Source organism: Pristiophorus japonicus, chromosome 8 (genome assembly GCF_044704955.1).
Source record: "Pristiophorus japonicus isolate sPriJap1 chromosome 8, sPriJap1.hap1, whole genome shotgun sequence".
Lineage (NCBI taxonomy): Eukaryota > Metazoa > Chordata > Chondrichthyes > Pristiophoridae > Pristiophorus > Pristiophorus japonicus.
Genome location: NC_091984.1, coordinates 50,864,073 through 50,884,662, shown reverse-complemented (window position 1 = coordinate 50,884,662; position 20,590 = coordinate 50,864,073). Strand labels below are relative to the sequence as shown.

The window sequence follows — 20,590 nt, the reverse complement described above, 5'->3', positions numbered from 1 at the left end:
GATTAGGGACCAAAAACGAGACCTCTGCATGGAGGCAGAGTGTATGGCTGAGGTACTAATAAAGTACTTTGCATCTGTCTTCACCAAGGAAGAGGATGCTGCCACAGATATAGTGAAAGAGGAGGTAGTGGAGACACTTGATAGTATAAAAATTGATAGAGGTATTAGAAAGGCTAGAAATATATCCTAGCATGCCGAGGGAATGGAGGGCAGAAATCGCGGAGGTACTGGCCATAATATTCTAATCCTCCATAGATTCTGGGCACCACACTTTACGAAGGATGGGAAAGCCTTAGAGAGGGCGCAGAAAAAGTTTACAAGAATGATTCCAGGATTGAGGGACTTTAGTGACATTGATAGACTGGAGAAGCTGGGGTTGTTCTCTTTGGAGCGGAGAAGATTGAGAGGAGATTTGATAGAGATGTTCAAAATCATGAGGGGTCTGGACAGAGGAGATAGAGAGAAACTGTTCCCATTGGCAGAAGGGTTGAGAACCAGAGGACTCAGATTTAAGGTGATTGGAAGAACCAAAGGTGATGTAAGGAAAACCTTTTTTACGCAGCGAGTGGTTAAGATCTGGAATGCACTGCCAGAAAGGGTTGTGGAGGCAGACTGAATTTTATTGTTCAAAGGCAGTTGGATAAGTATCTGAAAGAAAAGAAATTGCAGGGCTGCGGGTAAAGGGCAGGGGAGTGGGACTAGCTGAGAATTAGCACGGGCTTGATGGGCCAAATGGTATGGGCCCAAGTTTTGGCCTCAGTTGCTCCTGAGTTTTTGGAGCAACTGGTGTAGAACGGAGTATCTTAGATATTTAAATTCTCGGCATTTAGTTTGCTCCAATTCTAGTCAGTTAGAACAGTTTCACTTTGGAACAGAATTTTTTTTTCAAAAGGGGGCGTGTCCGGCCACTTACGCCTGTTTTCAAAGTTTCGGCAGTGAAAACTTACTCCAAACTAACTTAGAATGGAGTAAGTGAAAATTTTTGTACGCTCGAAAAAACCTTGTCTGCACTTTAGAAAATCAGGCGTAGGTTACAAATGAGGTGTAGGGAATGGTGGTGGGGGGGGGGGGTTTAAAGGGAAGTTTACAAACATTAAACACTTCAGTTTTACAAATAAAGAACCATCATCAATAATAAATGATAAAAACATCAATAAATCAACCAATAAATCAATAAAAAAAAATTAATAAGAAATAATTTTTTTTTAAAATCAATAAATAAAATATTTTCTACTTACCGACTGCAGCACCGGGAGCCCTCCAACAGCGTGCTGGGATGCCCCCCATCCCCCCCAGTGTGTCTCGGTCAGTGTCTCTATCTGTCTGTGTGTGTGTGTGTCTCTCACTCTGTCTGTCAGTGTCTGTGTTTTTGACAGCAAGGGGAGGGGGGAGGAGGGGGGTAGAGGGAGGGGGGGGCAGGGGGAGGGGAGAGAGGGAGGCAGAGGGGGAGGGAGGGAAGGGGGAGGGATGGGGAGAAGGGGAGGGAAGGGGGAGAAGGAAGGGGGAGAAGGGGGAGGGGGGAAGGAGAGAAGGGGGGAGAGGAGAAGGGGAAGGGGGGAGAAGGGGAAGGGGGGGAGGAGAAGGGGAAGAAGGGGAAGGGGGGAGGAGAAGGGGAAGGGGGGAGGAGAAGGGGAAAAAGGGGGGGAGAAGGGTAAGGAGAAGGGGGGAAAGAAGGGGGAAGGAGAAGGGGGGGAAAAGGAGAAGGGGAGGGGAAGGAGAAGGGGAAAAAGGGGAGGAGAAGGGGAAGGAGAAGGGGAGGGGAAGGAGAAGGGGAGGGGAAGGAGAAGGGGAGGGGAAGGAGAAGGGGAGGGGAAGGAGAAGGGGAGGGGAAGGAGAAGAGGGGGAAGGAGAAGGGGGGGGGGGAGGAGAAGGGGGCGGGGGGGGGAAGGCTGAACGGGCCGGGCCCGGCCGGGCCCAAGACTTTGGGCAGGGCCCGTCCCCAGCACCAGATTTACAGGTAGGTGGCGTTGGGTCGGGTCGGGTCCGGGGGAGCGCGGATCAGGGTCGGGGTCGGGAGCGCGGGTCAGGTCGGGGGGGCAGAGGTCGGTTCGGTTCGGGTCGGAGGGGAGGGAGAGGGAGGTCAGGTCGGGTGGGTGGGGGGGGGGCGGGGAGGGGGAGCGCAGGTCGGGTCCTGTCTGGGGAGTCGGGTCCGGTCCGGGGGGTGGGGGAGGGAGCGGGAGTCGGGTCGGTGTCGGGTCGGGTCCGGGGGCGGGGCAAGCGGGAGTCGAGTCGGGTCGGGATGAAGCAGGAGCTGGGCGTGTGAGGCAGCCTTATGCACGCAGCCCCAGTGAGGCCATTTGGCCAGGGCTAGGGGCTGCGTGTTTCGGGCCCCTCCCACACAGTTTTGGGTGCCTGGAGCTACTGCACATGCGCGCCCACTGTAGCGCGCATGTGCAGAGGTCCCGGCATTGTTTTCAGTGCAGGGACCTGGCTCCGCCCCCAACAGCTCGTGCTGCGCCGCGCCCAGCTCCAGAGGACCAGCAAGGTGCCGAAGAATCTGTAAGTTTTTTTTAGGCGCACTTTGTGGCGGGAAAAACGGGCGTCCAGGTCGGGGCTGCGCCGTTCTAGGCACGGCCCGAAACTTGGGCCCCATGATTCGATGAAAGTTTTTCTCAGAACAAACATTTTCCGAGCACAGATTATTTTTGGACAATTAAAATGTTCTACAATTATAATTCAGTTGGTTAACATGACTTCAATTTGTCCAGAAATTTAATCCTCAATTTTGTTTCCACTGTTTATTAGTCTATAACCCACTCCCAGAAACGTGATTGATCCCTTGCTCTCCTAAAATAAAGCCAGAGAATCTGTTTGAATCACTTCTCTATTTCAATCCCTGAAACCAAGTTAATAATGAATACCATTATCCATGTTCCTTTTCTTCTTTTGGGGACTAGCTGAGAGTCGGCACGGGCTCGATGGGCCGAATGGTCTCTTTCCGTGCTGTAACCACTCTGTGATTTGAGTCTGACACTTCAGTGCAGTACTGAGGGAGTGCTGCACTATCAAAGGTATTGTTGGGCAGTACTACTCAGTGTCCTGGCCAATATTTATCCCACAGCCAACATCACTGAACAAATTATCTTGTCATTATCACATTGCTATTTATGGGACCTTGCTGTGAGCAAACTGGCTGCCGCATTTCCTTCATTACAACAGCACCTACACTTCAAAAAAAGTACTTAATTGGTTGTAAAGCGCTTTGTGATGTCGAGGTTGTGAAGAGCGCTATGTAAATGCTTGTTAAATCCCCGCTAGAGTGGAACTAAACTATAGAACCAGTGGGAACCTGTTCAACCTTCGTCGCCTTCAGGCTAGAGCCAAGACCGTCCCATCCTCTGTCGTCGAGCTACAGTACGCGGACGACGCTTGCGTCTGTTCACATTCAGAGGCTGAACTCCAAGTCATAGTTAACATCTTCACTGAGGTATACGAAAGCATGGGCCTTACACTAAACATCTGTAAGACAAAGGTCCTTCACCAACCTGACCCCGCCACACAGCACTGCCCCCCCAGTCATCAAGATCCACGGCGCGGCCCTGGACAACGTGGACCACTTTCCGTACCTCGGGAGCCTATTGTCAGCAAGAGCAGACATTGTCGATGAGGTTCAACACCGCCTGCAGTGCACCAGCGCAGCCTTCGGTCGCCTGAGGAAGAGAGTGTTTGAAGATCAGGCCCTCAAATCTGCCATCAAGCTTATGGTCTACAGGGCTGCAGTGATAACTGCCCTCCTGTATGGCTCAGAGACGTGGACCATATACAGTAGACACCTCAAATTGCTGGAGGAATACCACCAGCATTGTCTCCGCAAGATCCTGCAAATCCCCGGGAGGACAGACGCACCAACATTAGTATCCTCATTCAGGCCAACATCCCCAGCATCGAAGCACTGACCACATTCGACCTACTTCGTTGGGCGAGCCACTGTTCACATGCCTGACACAAGACTCCCAAAGCAAGCGCTCTACTCTGAACTCCTACACGGAAAGCAAGCCCCAGGTAGGCAGAGGAAACGTTTCAAGGACACCCTCAAAGTCTCCTTGATAAACTGCAACAATCCATCAACACCTGGGAGTCCCTGGCCAAAGACCGCCCTAAGTGGAGGAAGAGCATCTGGGAGGGCGCTGAGCACCTCAAATCTCGTCGCTGAGAGCATGCAGAAAACAAACGCAGACAGCGGAAGGAGCGTGCAGCAAATCAGACTCTCCGCCCATCCTTTCCTTCGACGACTGTCTATCCCACCTGTGACAGAGACTGTAATTCCCATATTGGACTGTTCAGTCACCTAACAACTCACTTTTAAAGTGGAAGCAAGTCTTCCTCAATTTTGAGGGACTGCCTATGATGATGATAAATGCAAGTTCTTTATTTAAGGGTGAGAAATATAACAGTGCATTTTGTAATTTGGTGACTGAATGCTGTTGATGACATTCACTTTAAAAGTTTGACATGTACTTCAGATTAGATGAAATTTAACACAAAGAAAATCTTGTAATATAATGAACAAATTTTATACATATGAAAGCTTTGCCTTTCGAACAATTCCACTTTGTGTTTTACTGCAGCACATCTCGTGTAGCTGCTCCAACAACATTCACTTGCCTCCATTTATTTTTTCTAACCACCTTTAGTTCCTCTTGCAATATTGATCCCGTTACATTAACTCTTATTTTACTCCCTGTTTTTGGTTTCCTCCCAACATGTGTTTTATTTACTCTTTATTGTTCATCTTCTGTTGCATTTCTCAATCAATTTATCCAAATTCTGTGTGTTTCTGGTTTGTAATCTTTTCCTCTATTCCTCAACTGAAATTTATTTTTAGCCTTAGGCACTCTACTATTTGGAAAGCATTGACAAGATCGGTCCAAGTCAGCATGGATTTATGAAAGGGAAATCATGCTTGACGAATCTTCTGGAATTTTTTGAGGATGTAACTAGCAGAGTGGACAAGGGAGAACCAGTGGATGTGGTGTATTTGGACTTTCAAAAGGCTTTTGACAAGGTCCCACACAAGAGATTAGTGTGCAAAATCAAAGCGCATGGTATTGGGGGTAATGTACTGACGCGGATAGAGAACTGGTTGGCAGACAGGAAGCAGAGAGTTGTGATAAACGGGTCCTTTTCAGAATGGCAGGCAATGACTAGTGGAATGCCGCAGGGCTCAGTGCTGGGACCCCAGCTACTTACAATATACATTAATGATTTAGACGAAGGAATTGAGTGTAATATCTCCAAGTTTGCAGATGACACTAAACTGGGTGGCGGTGTGAGCTGTGAGGAGGACACCAAGAGGCTGCAGGGTGACTTGGACAGGTTAGGTGAGTAGGAAAATGCATGGCAGATGCAGTATAATGTGTATAAATGTGAGGTTATCCATTTTGGGGGCAAAAACACGAAGGCAGAATATTATCGGAAAAGGGGAGGTGCAATGAGACCTGGGTGTCATGGTTCATCAGTCATTGAAAGTTGGCATGCAGGTTCAGCAGGAGGTGAAGAAGGCAAATGGTATGTTGGCCTTCATAGCTAGGGGATTTGAGTATAGGAGCAGGGAGGTCTTACTGCAGTTGTACAGGGCCTTGGTGAGGCCTCACCTGGAATAGTGTGTTCAGTTTTGGTCTCCTAATCTGAGGAAGGACGTTCTTGCTATTGAGGGAGTGCAGCGAAGGTTCACCAGACTGATTTGAGGGATGGCTGGACTGTCATATGAGGAGAGACTGGATTAACTGGGCCTTTATTCACTGGAGTTTAGAAGGATGAGAGAGGATCCCATAGAAACGTATAAGATTCTGATGGGACTGGACAGGTTAGATGCGGGAAAAATGTTCCCGATGTTGGGGAAGTCCAGAACCAGGGGACATAGTCTTAGGATAAGGGGTAAGCCATTTAGGACTGAGATGAGGAGAAACTTCTTCACTCAGAGAGTTGTTAACCTGTGGAATTCCCTGCCACAGAGAGTTGTTGATGCCAGTTCATTGGATATATTCAAGAGGGAGTTAGATATGGCCCTTACGGCTAAGGGGATCAAGGGGTATGGAGAGAAAGCAGGGAAGGGGTACTGAGGGAGTGATCAGCCATGATCTTATTGAATGGCGGTGCAGGCTCGAAGGGCCGAATGGCCTACTTCTGCACCTATTTTCTATGTTTCTATGTTTACTATTATTCTGTCTTTCTCCATTGAATAACTGTTTAACTTCAGTCTCTCTCTTTCGTCCGCCATTCTCTTATTACTCTGCTGTCTATACTTTTTTTGTCAAACTCTTTTCAGTTCTTGCCCTATCTAGGGTTCTCTTTCCCCTGTTTTCTTCCAGCCTTTTTATCCATTTTCTTTCCACTACCTTCTAAAGACATTTTGTACAGTCAGACCCATGCTCTAATTGACCATCTCCTCTTTCTGAATTTCACCTTGTCTGAATGTGTTAACTCTTCGAGTCTCATATGCTAAGATCTTGGCTTGTTTCTATTCATTATACTTCCCTTCTCCAACCCATTTGATTGGTACCCCATTCACCACCTTAAACATTCACTCCTTCCACCACCGGTGCACCATCTACAAGATGCACTGCAGCAACTGGCCAAAGCTTCTTCGACAGCACATCCAAACCCCGTGTCCTCTACCACCTAGAAGAACAAGGGCAGCAGGCACATGGGAATACCATCCCCTCCAAGTCAAACATCATCCTGACTTGGAAATATAACACCGTTCCTTCATCGTCACTGGGTCAAAATCCTGTAACCCCCTATCTCACAGCACTGTGGGAGTACCTTGACACGGACTTCAGTGGTTTCAGAAGACAGTTCAGCACCATCTTCTCAAGGGAAATTAGGAATTGACAATAAATGCTGGACTTGCCAACAACACCCAAATTTACTAAATAAATAAAACAAATTGATACTGGAGTTTTCAAACACCCATACTCAGATCTAGTATCCATTGGGGTACCAGCCCTTTTCTTCTGCTGTTTGTAGGAATTAGAAGTCATTCATAGGTCAAAAACTACACATTATTTTAGCAATACAGTAGCCATATTATCTTAATAAAAATATTTTGCAGAATTGTAGAATGGTTACAGTACAGAAGGAGACCATACGGCCCGTCGAGCCCGTGCCAGCTCTCTGTAATAGCACTTCAGCTAGTCCCACTCCCCTGCCGTTCCCTGTAGCCCTGCAATTTTTTTCCTTCAGATACTAATCCAATTCTCTTTTGAAAGCTACGATTGAATCTGCCTCCACCACCCTTTCAGGCAGTGCATTCCAGATCCTAACCACTCGCTGCGTAATAAAGATTTTCTTCATGTCGCCTTTGGTTTTTCTGACAATCACCTTAAATCTGTGTTCTCTGGTTTTCAACCCTTCCGTCAATGGGAACAGTTTCTCTCTATCTCATCTGTACAGACGCCTCATGATTTCAAACACCTCTATCAAATCTTCTCTGCTTTCAGGAGAACCCCAGCGCTTCTCCAGTCTATCCACATAACTGAAATCCCTCATCCCTGGTACCATTCTTGTAAGTCTTTTCTCCACCTGCTCTGATGCCTTTACATCCTTCCTAAAGTGCACTGTTCAGAATTGGACACAATACTCTAGTTGAGGCTGAAACAGTGTTTTATAAAGCGGTTTTGCTGAGTGTCAAAGTAGTTCTATCAAAAATGTTTTCATCAGCTGTCCTGAAGAACTGAAATGAAATTACATCAATAGAATACAGCAGGTTTCAAGGGTGCCCAGAGTATTACCACAGTCTTGATTAATTGACAACACAGAGACATTCAGATTATTCCCATGATCAACTGCCAATGGAAGCTGGAGAGAGCAAATTGTTATCTTAGCCAATATAAGATAGATAACAGCTGATGTTGCTAGAGACATGGTCTGAGAATTTAATCTGCAGATTACCATAGGACTGGAGAGCTATGTATAGTTTGAATACTTATCAAATTGGGATATTACCCACTATCTCAATTGGTGGGCTGACAAAACTCTAAAATCCATAGGCTCGAACTTGGTGCACTCATCGGCCGCAACCACCGACTGCCGCCGAGATTTTTGGGCGGCCTCCCCTTGGTGCCAGTTTCCTCTAGGCCTCCTGCTGGTGGGAGGGGAGGACCGCTGAGAACCGCCCGCTGACATCTGCTAGCGCGCAAGTGTTCTTCCACCTGCCGAGCTGCCAGTTTGCTCCGGGCGGGAGTCGGCGGCAACAGTGGGAAGGATCGCTGCGTGGAGGCAGGTCTAACCCCAACGGTAAGTATGAAGACCTGCAAAAAAAGTTAGTAAACTTATTTTAATTTTTCTTTACAGCGATTCAGGTGGATGGGGTCCCCTGAAGGTTTTTCAATGTTTTTTTTTTGTGTAAAATTTTTTTTTTGAATGTTTCCCCCTTCCCTGGCCCGACTCAATCCTCGGCGGCACTTTGGCGAGGATTGCATTTGCCGCTGAGATTGGGAGCTCCTGCCCGCTGCCGCCCACAATCAGGGCGCAAGTCATTTTTTTGTCGCCAGGCGGTCTTTGCAGATCTTTTTGAGGAATCTCCCTGCCAAAGTACCACCAGGTGTCTCAAAGCAATCCTTTGGGCGGCACTTGGACGGTCCTTAACTTTGACCAAGTTCGGGCCCATAGTCTATTAAAAAATTGCCAATTATTTGCCACGCACAGCAAGAGTTAGACTTGGCATTAGTCAAGAAGTCAGAATAATCTTTCCATTTGTGAAAGGTTTCCTGTGTAATGATGGAAAAACATTGGAGAACCTTGCCAACAATATTAATAGTCCAATCTGTATGCTTACAAGCTGTACTGACAAGTTGCAGCTGCTGGAGTTGTTATGTCAAAAAAGAACAGTCTCCATTCAAAGTCCATTGTCAAATTACAACACAATTTAGTGACTATCATCCAGGTGCGGAATATAAAACTAACGGGTCTAAAGTATTCTCCACTAAAACATCATAGTCATTCCTATAAATGCACCTCAATGGATTTCAAACATCTGGTGATTCTACGGAGACATTATAGATATAGTAGCTCCCAAATATGTTCTTTTAAAATTCATCAATAAAAAAGAGAGTTGAAATAGCCCAGAGTGACGTTGAAAGAGATCTGGGTATTAGTAGACTCAGCAGTTGACATGTCCAGTCACTGTAAAACAACAATCAATAAAACAAACATAATGCTGAACTATATGAGCAAAACAGTGAAGTACAAGCATAGGATGTTGTGTTAAAACTGTACGGTGTTCTAATCACACTGCACTTTGAAGCAGTGCTCCAATTTTAGTATCCAGTTTTGGTTCGCAAGGCACAAAGACTTGGATTTATATAGCGCCTATCACGACCACCAGACATCTCAAAGCGCTTTACAGCCAATTAAGTACTTTTGGAGTATAGTCGCTGTTGTAATGTGGGAAGCTAAGTTATGAGGAAAAAACAGGAAATACTGAGTTTTTCAGCCTTGAAAGGAAGCAAATAAAGGAGTGCTTAAAGAGGTATAATAAATATTAAATAGAATAGAAAAAAAAAATCCAATACCACTTCAAACTAAATATGGCAGACGAGTAGATAAATATTCAGCTGATATGGTTGCTGTTATATCATGTTGTATTTGTTGTGTATCTGTAAAGTATGCACTCCCATGTTCCGCCACCAGGGAGCTCATCTCCTGAAGTCCCAAGGGATCCCAGCATCTCTTGGAAGCACTGTATATAAGCCGACCCCTAAGGCCTGTTCCTCTGGAGTGTCTTATTAAAGTCTGAAATCACGGTTCTTTAACCGCCCTGGGTGCAGCCTCATCTGTGTTAGGAACACAATAACTGACGACAAGAATATGAATCCAACGCAAAGATGCAGCAAACTGTGGGCATCCTGGAGAAGTTCTCGGAGGGTGAGGACTGGGAAGCCTATGTCGAACAGCTCGACCAGAACTTTGTAGCCAATGAGCTGACAGAGAAGGAAGCGCTGCAAAAAGGAGAGCGGTCCTCCTCACAGTCTGCGGGGCACTGACCTACAGTCTCATGAAGAATCTTCTGGCTCCGGTGAAACCCACAGATAAGTCATATGAGGAGCTGTGTACACTGGTTCGGGAGCATCTTAACCCGAGGGAGTGCGTGCTGGTGGCGAGGTATCGGTTCTACATGTGCCAGCGATCTGAAGGTCAGGAAGTGGCGAGCTACGTCGCCGAGCTAAGGCGACTTGCAGGACAATGTGAGTTTGATGGCTACATGGAGCAAATGCTCAGAGACGTTTTTGTACTGGGCATTGGCCACGAGACCATCCTATGAAAACTTTTGACTGTAGAGACACCGACCCTCAGTAAGGCCATTGCAATAGCACAGGCGTTTATGTCCACCAGTGATAACACCAAACAAATCTCTCAGCACACAAGTGCTAGCAATGTTCATAAATTAACCGGAACAGTGTTTGCGAGCAGAAATGTACAGGGCAGAAACCACGAGTCTGCAACTGTCAGCAGGCCTCAGGTGACCCAGATGACTCAGAGTCCGCAACAAAGGATGAATGCAAGGCAATTTGGCGTTGTGGAGGCTTCAATTCAGCCTATTCATGCTGCTTCAAAGGGTATGTTTGCAAGAGCTGTGCAACAATGGGGCACCTCCAACAAGCTTGCAGATGAGCTGCAAGCTCTGCAAAACCTGCTAACCACCACGTGGCAGAGGAAGATCGGTCCATGGTGGATCAAAGCAATTTCGAGTCTCAGAGAGAGGAGGCAGATGCTGAAGTACACGAGGTGCACAGATTTTCGACGAAATGTCCACCTATAATGCTAAACGTAAAATTAAATGGCTTACCCGTAGCCATGGAACTGGACACTGGCGCTAGCCAATCCATCATGAGTAAAAAGATGTTTGAGAGACTGTGGTGCAACAAGGCACTCATACCAGCCCTGAGCCCCATCCACACGAAACTGAGAACATACACCAAAGAGCTCATCACTGTCCTGGGCAGCGCTATGGTCAAGGTCACCAATGAGGGCTCGGTGCACGAACTGCCATTCTGGATTGTCCCGGGCGATGGCCCCACACTGCTTGGAAGGAGCTGGCTGGGCAAAATCCGCTGGAACTGGGATGACATCCGAGCACTATCACATGTCGATGAGGCCTCATGTACCTAGGTTCTGAGCAAATTTCTTTCCCTTTTTGAGCCAGACATTGCAAACTTTTCCGGGGCGAAGATGCGGATCCACTTGGTCCCAGATGCACGACCCATTCACCACAAGGCGCGAGCGATACCTCACATGATGAGGGAGAGAGTGGAAATCAAGCTGGACAGGCTGCAGGCTGCGAGGGCATCATCTCCCCAGTGGAATTCAGCGAGTGGGCCAGCCCGATTTGTTCCAGTACTCAAAAGTGATGGCACGGTCAGCATTTGCGGCGATTATAAAGTAACTATTAATCGTTTCTCGCTACAGGACCAATACCCGCTACCTAAGGCAGACGACCTATTTGCGACGCCGGCAGGAGGCAAGATGTTCACCAAGCTCGACCTGACTTCGGCCTACATGACGCAGGAGCTGGAGGAGTCTTTGAAGGGTCTCACCTGCATCAACAGGCACAAGGGACTGTTCATCTACAACAGATGCCCGTTTGGAATTCGGTCAGCTGTAGCGATCTTCCAAAGAAACATGGAGAGCCTACTCAAGTCGGTCCTGCACACCGTGGTCTTCCAGGACGACATATTGGTCACAGGTCGGGACACCGCCGAGCACCTACAAAACCTGGAGGAGGTCCTCCAGCGACTGGATCGCGTAGGGCTGCGGCTGAAGAGGTCGAAATGCGTCTTCGTGGCAACAGAAGTGGAGTTTTTGGGGAGAAAGATCGCGGCGGACGGCATTCGGCCCACAGACGCCAAGACAGAGGCTATCAGGAACGCGCCCAGGCCAGAGAATGTCACAGAGCTGCGGTCGTTCCTGGGCCTCCTCAACTATTTTGGTAACTTCCTACCGGGGTTAACCACCCTCTTAGAGCCCCTACATGTGTTATTGCAAAAGGTGAGAACTGGGTATGGGGAAAAAAAACAAGTAATTGCTTTTGAGAAAGCCAGAAACATTTTATGTTCCAACAAGCTGCTTGTATTGTATAACCCGTGTAAAAGACTTGTGCTAGCATGTGACGCGTCGTCGTACGGAGTCGGGTGTGTATTACAACAAGCGAACGTTGCGGGGAAGTTGCAACCTGTCGCCTATGCTTCCAGGAGCCTGTCTAAGGCCGAGAGGGCCTACAGCATGATTGAGAAAGAGGCATTAGCATGTGTGTTCGGGGTAAAGAAAATGCATCAGTACATGTCTGGCCTCAAATTTGAGCTGGAAACTGATCACAAGCCCCTCACATCCCTGTTCGCTGAAAACAAGGGGATAAATACTAATGCCTCAGTCCGCATATGAAGGTGGGCACTCGCGCTATCAGCGTATAACTATACCATCCGCCACAGACCAGACACCGAGAACTGTGCGGATGCTCTCAGTCGGCTACGATTGCCCACCACGGGGGTGGAAATGGCGCAGCCTGCAAACTTGTTGATGGTCATGGAAGCATTTGAAAATTATAAATCACCTGTCACGGCCCACCAGATTAGGACTTGGACCAGCCAAGATCCTCTGCTGTCCCTAGTAAAAAACTGTGTACTGCATGGGAGCTGAGCCAACATCTCCGCTGAAATGCAAGAGCCATTCAAGCTGTTCCAGCGGCGAAAGAACGAGCTGTCCATTCAGGCAGATTGCCTGTTGCGGGGTAACCGCGTAGTGCTACCCAAAAAGGGTAGGGAGACGTTCATCTCGGATCTCCACAGCACATATCCGGGTATAGTAATGATGAAAGCGATAGGCAGATCCCACGTGTAGTGGCCTGGTATCGACTCTGATTTAAGAGTCCTGTGTACGGCAATGCAGCGTGTGTGCTCAGTTGAGCAACGCGCCCAGAGAGGCACCACTAAATTTGTGGTCCTGACCCTCCAGACCATGGTCGAGGATCCATGTCGACTATGCGGGCCCATTTCTCGGTAAAATGTTCCTGGTGGTGGTGGATGCTTTTTCAAAATGGATTGAATGTGAAATAATGTCGGGAAGCACCGCCACCGCCACCATTGAAAGCTGAAGGCCATGTTTGCCACCCACGGCCTGCCTGACATACTGGTCAGTGACAACGGGCCATGTTTCACCAGTGCCGAATTTAAAGAATTCATGACCTGCAATAGGATCAAACATGTCACCTCGGCCTCGTTTAAACCAGCCTCCAATGGGCAGGCAGAGCGGGCAGTACAAACAATCAAACAGAGCCTTAAACGAGTCACAGAAGGCTCACTCCAAACCCGCCTGTCCCGAGAACGGCTCAGCTATCGCACGAGACCCCACTCGCTCACTCGCCCCCGGCTGAGCTACTCATGAAAAGGACACTTAAAACCAGACTCTCGCTGGTTCAGCCCAACCTGCATGATCAGGTAAAGAGCAGGCGGCAGCAACAAAATGTAAACGATGGTCGTACCACTGTGTCACGGGAAATTGATCTGAATGACCCTGTGTATGTGCTAAACTATGGACATGGTCCCAATTGGATCGTGGGCACGGTGATAGCTAAAGAAGGGAATAGGGTGTTTGTAGTCAAACTAGACAATGGACAAATTTGCAGAAAGCACCTGGACCAAACGAGGCTGCGGTTCACAGACTGCCCTGAACAACCCACAGCAGACACCACCTTTTTCGCACCCACAACACACACCCAAAGGATCAACACCATCACGCCGGACCAGGAAATCGAACCCATCACGCCCAACAGCCCAGGCTAACCCAGCAGCCCTGCAGGGCCAACAACACGCCAGCCCAACGAGGGCACAGCCAACACACCAGAACAGACATTTGTACCGAGGCGGTCCACCAGGGAAAGAAAGGCTTCTGACCGCCTCATCTTGTAAATAGTTTTCACTTTGACTTTGGAGGGGGGGTGTGATGTTGTGTATCTGTAAAGCATGCACTCCTATGTTCTGCCACCAGGGAGCTCATCTCCTGAAGTCCCAAGGGATGCGCACTGTGCATAAGCCGGCCCCCTAAGGCCTGTTCCTCACTCTGGAGTGTCTTATTAAAGACTGAAGTCACTGTTACTTTAGCCTCCCTGTGTGCAGCCTCATCTGTGTTAGGAACACAATAGTATTCTTTTAAAATTCAATTATTTCCATAATTTTTGAGTAGGGAGAAGGTATTGCATTTTGACAGCATAAAGCCATCTTTACTTAATAATCCTAAGGGTCACAAATTAGTTGGATACTTAAAATGTGACATCTGATTAAATACCACATTCCATTCATTATAGTAGTATATAGCTAGTGGTTTTCTGTGCACAATAGTTCCAGACAAAGAACTCACAAATAATGCCTTTTTGGCGCTATTTCAGATCAACGGCCGATTTTGTTAAGCCATGTAGCGTCAAAAACAAGTCCGAAGTTTCGCCATTTTTCTCTTTGAATTTGGCGCAGTGCACAAAGATCTTGGTTTCTGTGGGTGGAGCTTAACTTCTGTGCCGAAAAACTGAGGCCCCGTTCTGCGCATGCCCAAGCATTAAGGTTTCCAGGGTAACGTGTAATAACCCGCCCCTATTCCTAGCCGAAAGGAATCTCCGCTGCCGCCCCTCTCCCCGGCTTGGCAACCACATCTCCCCCGCCCACCCCGGGCTTCTTTGGAAGCCCAGCGCCGAGCTCCTGTGTCCGGCCGAGGGAGCAATCCTGCCGACTGGCACTCCGAATCTGCGTGCCTCGAGCCCGGTGAGCAGCGGTTCGGTGGTGGAACTTCAACTCGCAATTTACTGCAATAAATAAAATTTCTCTTTTCCCTCCACACAAACACTTTTAATTAGTTTGGATATAATACAAGTCTTGTTCCCTCCCACCAAAACCTATAACTCAGCTTCGATAAACAAGATGGCATCTGTAACGCCGATTTTCCATCTGACTCCAATTTGGTAAAGTAAGGTCCTTATTGACGAAACTCGCAAAAACGGGCAAAAATGACATTACAGGTGGGTTTGACCCCGACAGACATCATAAAAACGTTAACTAAAAAAAATCGGCCGTTAACTGTTAAGGACGGCGTTATATCCTTGGCGAAACTTGCAAAATTAAGCTAGCTCCAAAAAACACTGATACCTCCAAAAATTTGGTGCTAAATGGTGGAGAATTTTGGGCCCTATTCTGATACATTACACACTATATAGAAGCTGTTTCAATTCTATAAATATTGCAAACGTCCACACTGTACAAAAACATATAGCTCCCTTGCGCTAAATGTACTTTTACTGAGACCAGAGGGATTATGTCTGGTTGACCAGTTAAGAAAACATTCAGCTGTTGACAGCAGTTGGAAAACTCTGGTAATGTGTTTTATATATAGTTTCTTTGTGAAGATTTCTAAGGCTTTTTTGTCTGAGTTTCACATCTGACTACTCACTTAAGTAGTCTGACAAAAACAAATGTAATTCTAGAATTCAATGAAGATATTGTAAAGCATCAAAAAACCATATCCTTCTTTGCATTTCGCTGCTATAAAAACTCACAGCTCAAAAATAAAGAAATGCAGTGCTGAGTTAAGGAGTAGCTTTGCACTATTGACTTATGCCACCTAGGAAATGGAGTTAGATTGCTCCAAATGCATTGTTGAGAGAAGACACTTATCAATCAGTCTGGTTGTATAATAACCCAATTCCTTAGATAAAAGGATCCACTGGCACCTCCACTGCTTGCAATTTTACAAAAGCAAAATATTGCGGATGCTGGAACCTGAAATAAAAACAGAAAATGCTGGAAATCTCAGCGGGTCAGGCAGCATCTGTGGAGTGAAAAATAGAGTTAACTTTTCAGGTCGATGACCCTTCGTCAGAACTGGCGAATGTTGAAAAAGAACAGATTCTTAAGGAGCACTGAAAGGGAGAGTGGAAGAACAAAAGGGATGATCTGTGATAGAGTGGAAGGCAGGAGAGATTAGAGACACAAAAGGGATGATGGGCCAAATTTAAATGGTAATTGCAGAAGTTAGAAAAAGGTTAGTCTCGATAGGTATGAATGGCAGAATAGTGACCAGCTGCCATTGGAGACATAAGAACATAAGAATTAGGAACAGGAATAGGCCATCTAGCCCCTCGAGCCTGCTCCGCCATTCAACAAGATCATGGCTGATCTGGCCATGGACTCAGCTCCACTTACCCGCCCACTCCCCGTAACCCTTAATTTCCTTATTGGTTAAAAATCTATCTATCTGTGATTTGAATACAAAGAGAACAAAAACATAAGATCGGGGGCGGGGGGTGGAGGGGGTGAGGGGAAGGAAGTCAAAAATGGGCAGAGGTTATCTGAAATTGTTGAACTCGATGTTGAGTCCAGAAGGCTGTGAAGTGCCGAAACGAAAGATGAGATGCTGTTCCTCGAGCTGGAGTTGAGCTTCACTGGAACAGTGTAGGAGGCCGAGGACTTTTGTTGTGGACTGCTCTGGGGTTTACATTCATAACCAAGAAGGTCAAAGTTAATTTTCTTACCACTCGATTATTGGACGGCTTGGTTCAGGGCCATTATTTACATGAACTGATCAGTACTCAAAACATAAAGTAATAAGACTGCAAAGTGCCACTGTTGTTCCTGGGACTTCAACCCATGACTAAAGAGGTATAGAATGATCTTCCCACAGGCTACAAATACAGGATTGCTTAAAGGAGGTGTGGTCTACAGAAAGGTTCAGAAATTCTAAAAGTCCAAAAGGGCATTCCACGGAAACCATTATTGCCATGCCTTAAAATTCGAAGTAAGAGGTAACTTAACAGTGTGTATGTAATCCCCCAGGACCATACACCCTCTTTAAAACTGCACCATTTAGTTTATATTGCTTTTCCTCATTCTTCGTATATATCACTTCACTTTTCTCTGCATTAAATTTCATCTGCCATGTTTCTACCAATTTCACCAGTCTGTCTATGCCCTCCTGAAATCTGCTGCTATCCTCCTCAATGTTTACTATATTTCCGAATTTCATGTCATCTGCAAACTTTGAAATTATACTCAAGTCCAGGTCATTAATATATATCAAAAATTTGATTATGAAATCTAGAGGTAGTCAGACATTTTTCTAAATATTATCTAACTATGTGAAGTCACTGACAGCACCAGAGTATTGAGCACTGTTGCACCTCAGTGAGTTTTTTTAAAGAACTGCATCAAAAAGCAAAATGACTATGCAAATAACAGATATGTGCAAAACACAAATAGCAGTTAGGCAGGATATGCAAACTTAAAAAAAAATTTAACTTGTTTCTGTGAACTTTGTGTTGCAGGCAGGCACACGAGTGTTGGAGAATGGAACATTTTCAGATTCTCAGGTATTTTATGTCTGGAAGCTAAAAATTCCAGAGGATAATGCTCCTTTCTAATGCCACAGGAAGAATAGCACTGCAATAAATACAACTAAAATACATCCAATAGAGAACTAGGGAAACAGATGTGGTAAGAAATCCTGTACATATGCAGGTTGGAGCTGTTTTTTCTAGATGGTAAATATTCTCCAGTGATTACATCAGAAAAAAAAACTCGAGATACGCTAAAAGCAAATACTTTGAGATGCTGAATGAATGGGCACTTGTTTCATTTTCATATTCGATAAATCACAGAACTCTGCATTTTCCTTCAAGTTCGGTAAAGTTTAAGTGAAATAAAACAGAAAATAGTGGAGATACAAAGCTGGTCAGTCAGCATCTGTAAAGAGAAAAGACAGCTTAATGTTTTGGGGCAAGACCCTTCCTCAGAACATGTTTTACTGATTTGAACTATTAACTGAGGACCAACAAAGGTGAAGATATATAATGAAGAGTTGTACATGCTGAAATCTATCCTTCTGGTCATGTTGTCTCAAACAACCAATATATTTTATAGTCACAGATTGAGAGGCTGCCTAGCTATTGGCTGCACTGATATGCTGCAGCGGAGGGAGGTGGAGGGGGGGGGGGGGTGGCGGGCGGGGGGGAGATCATGAATGGAAGGTCGGGGAGGGGTGCAAAAGGAGATATTGTGGATCGAGGATCATGGGGTTGGGGAAGGGAAGCTAATGGATGAAAATTTGGGGGAAGGGAGATCATGGATGGAAGGTGGAGGCACAGATCGTGGATAGTAGGTCAGGGTGCGGAGGGGGGCAAGATCGTGGTTGCAAGGTTGGGGGGGGGGGGCGGGGGAAGGATGATCGTAGATGGAAGGTCAGAGCGGGGTGGGGAAATCGTGGAGGTGGGTAGAGATCGATCACTGGGAGGGAAACAAGATTGCTTGAGGGATCGGGAGGGAAGCACTCTTGCTCCTCCTGACAATGCTGGAAAGGTACTTACCTGCTGGATCTGGGCCTTTACGCTTCGCTTTAGCTGCTGGGTTTCCCAAGCACTGGAAAATCCGTGCTGGAGATGTTAAATTCAATGCGATAAGATTTCACTAATGTTTCATAAGGATGTTAACTGCTGCAATAAGTACCCACTCGCCTGCACTAATTAAGGTCACAATTGTGACGAGTAGCTTACTCACAGGCATCCAAATGCACCCGTTAAAACCTGTTGGGAGCCGGGTTGCAATCGTGATCTTAATAATGGCCTATTTTAATTGCCCACCCAACCTCAATCTACCTGTTCTTGGGGATTAAAGTTTCCCTAAGTAAATCTAGAACGGGGAATTCAATTCAATGCAATGCAAAGTTGTTACTCAGTAACATTATAGTTATTAATTTTCAAGAAATAAATGAATTGGTCAGTCACACGTAATATATTAGCATGGATAGAGGATTGGCTAACTAACAGATAACAGAGAGTCGGGATAAATGGTTCATTCTTTGGTTGGCAATCAGTAACTAGTGGGGTGCCGCAGGGATCAGTGCTGGGACCCCAACTATTTACAATCTATATTAACGACTTGGAAGAAAGGACCAAGTGTAACGTAGCCAAGTTTGCTGATGATACAAAGATGGGAGGAAATGCAATGTGTGAGGACACAGAAAATCAGCAAAAGGACATGGATAGAATGGCGTCCATAGTGCCGAGTTAAGGTCAGGTGACTACAGCTTTTCTTCAGTTGCCTTTTATGGGCCAGCGATCATTTGGGAAAATTATGGGCGAAATGCCGAAAGTAGCGCTCGGCGATCATCTAGACGATAATCGGACGCTAGTTTCCATTATAACCAGTATTCTCGGCCTTGCACGAGGAAGACGTCATTTTTTGAAAAAAATAGGCCAGGCGATGCAGTTCATTCCTGTATGCCGAAAGTTGCGCCGGCGATAACTGGGCTATAATCAGGCACTAGTTTCCATTTTGCATCAAAAATGGGCAATAACCTGAATCTCAGCGCTTATATACTTGATGATGTGCCGAAAGTCTAGCCCTTAGATTTTACTAATTTCATCCTTGTGAGGAAAATGTATGATCTACAGGAAAAAACTGATCTTGATTTGGAAACATCTTATTGGTAGAAATATGATTAAAAATGATGTGCAGTCGATACAGGATATGTAGCAGACTAGAAATCACTGATCTGAAGTGAACCCAATAGAAATAGCTATGGGTGTTTATACAACCGATGTTGATTATGTTAAATGTATTACATGATGTAATTGCACTGTGACTCAAATTAATCTCCCAGTCTCAGAATTTCTATATCTAACAGAAGTACGACACATCTAGCCTGTTGGTTAGAACTGAAGCAAAATTAACTAGATATGCATTGTTGCCTCTTTTTATTTATTTTTTAAAATCAATGTGTGATATTTCTGGAATCTCTTTCATCTTCTCCACTCCCATCCCTTCTCCATTTATCTAAATATTTGACACTGGGAATGGACTCATGAGTCAATATTTACCCAGTGGCTGCTGTACATCATTCATCCTTTTTCTCACGTTGATAAAGCCAGTTAAGATATAGCAAACTGCCCTCAAAAATCTATTTATTCCCATAATACAAACCATTATCCTGAAATTACAGTAAGACAAATTTAAAGAGTGTTATCTGGTCCAATCAATGACAGGGAAGCACTACATAGGTACTTCATAACTTTCCAGCTACTAATTTGCTCGTTCAACTGTCTTAGTTTTATGATTTTAGACAGCTATTGAAGTTAAATCATTAAGAAAACAGATCCACAGTCGAACCATATTTCCTGGCATGGCATGCAGGATGTCATTACTAAGTCATGCCCCTGTGAAATAAGTGTGCGGGGTTGCTCGGTAATGGCAAAAATGCAGTTGGGCATGGAATAGTGATCCCATATTTACAGGGATTCCTATGTTTTACAAGTAACAATAATTCTACACAGATATGGGAATCTTCAAACATTGTACTTCACTGAAAACCTAGGCAGACAATTAGACTACTGACAAACTGCAGAGAAAATGGGATTATTTTTTTTTACCAGATCCACAAAAGATTTGTGAATAAGGCCTTCCAGGGGGGTTTATAAATAAATCAGCATCATAAGGTAAGTAAATAATGAATTGTACCAGATCTCTTAAAGACCATTTACCTGTAAGAACTGGATATGTTTCTCCAAAGTATTGCATTCCTCTTGTAAATTGGATCTGTAGAAGATTAGGATACATATATA

The 20,590-nt window shown here is 45.8% G+C and overlaps 1 protein-coding gene across 2 annotated transcripts in view; it reads right to left on the bottom strand.

Moving 5' to 3' along the window:
* The window catches only part of ccdc24 (coiled-coil domain containing 24), a 191,937-nt gene that overhangs the window by 31,463 nt on the left and 139,884 nt on the right, over positions 1-20,590 (bottom strand). For both annotated transcript variants that reach the window (XM_070886772.1, XM_070886773.1), the window contains one exon: positions 20,510-20,564. In XM_070886772.1, the coding sequence (XP_070742873.1) occupies positions 20,510-20,564 (55 nt within the window). The remainder of the gene's footprint in view (positions 1-20,509; positions 20,565-20,590) is intronic.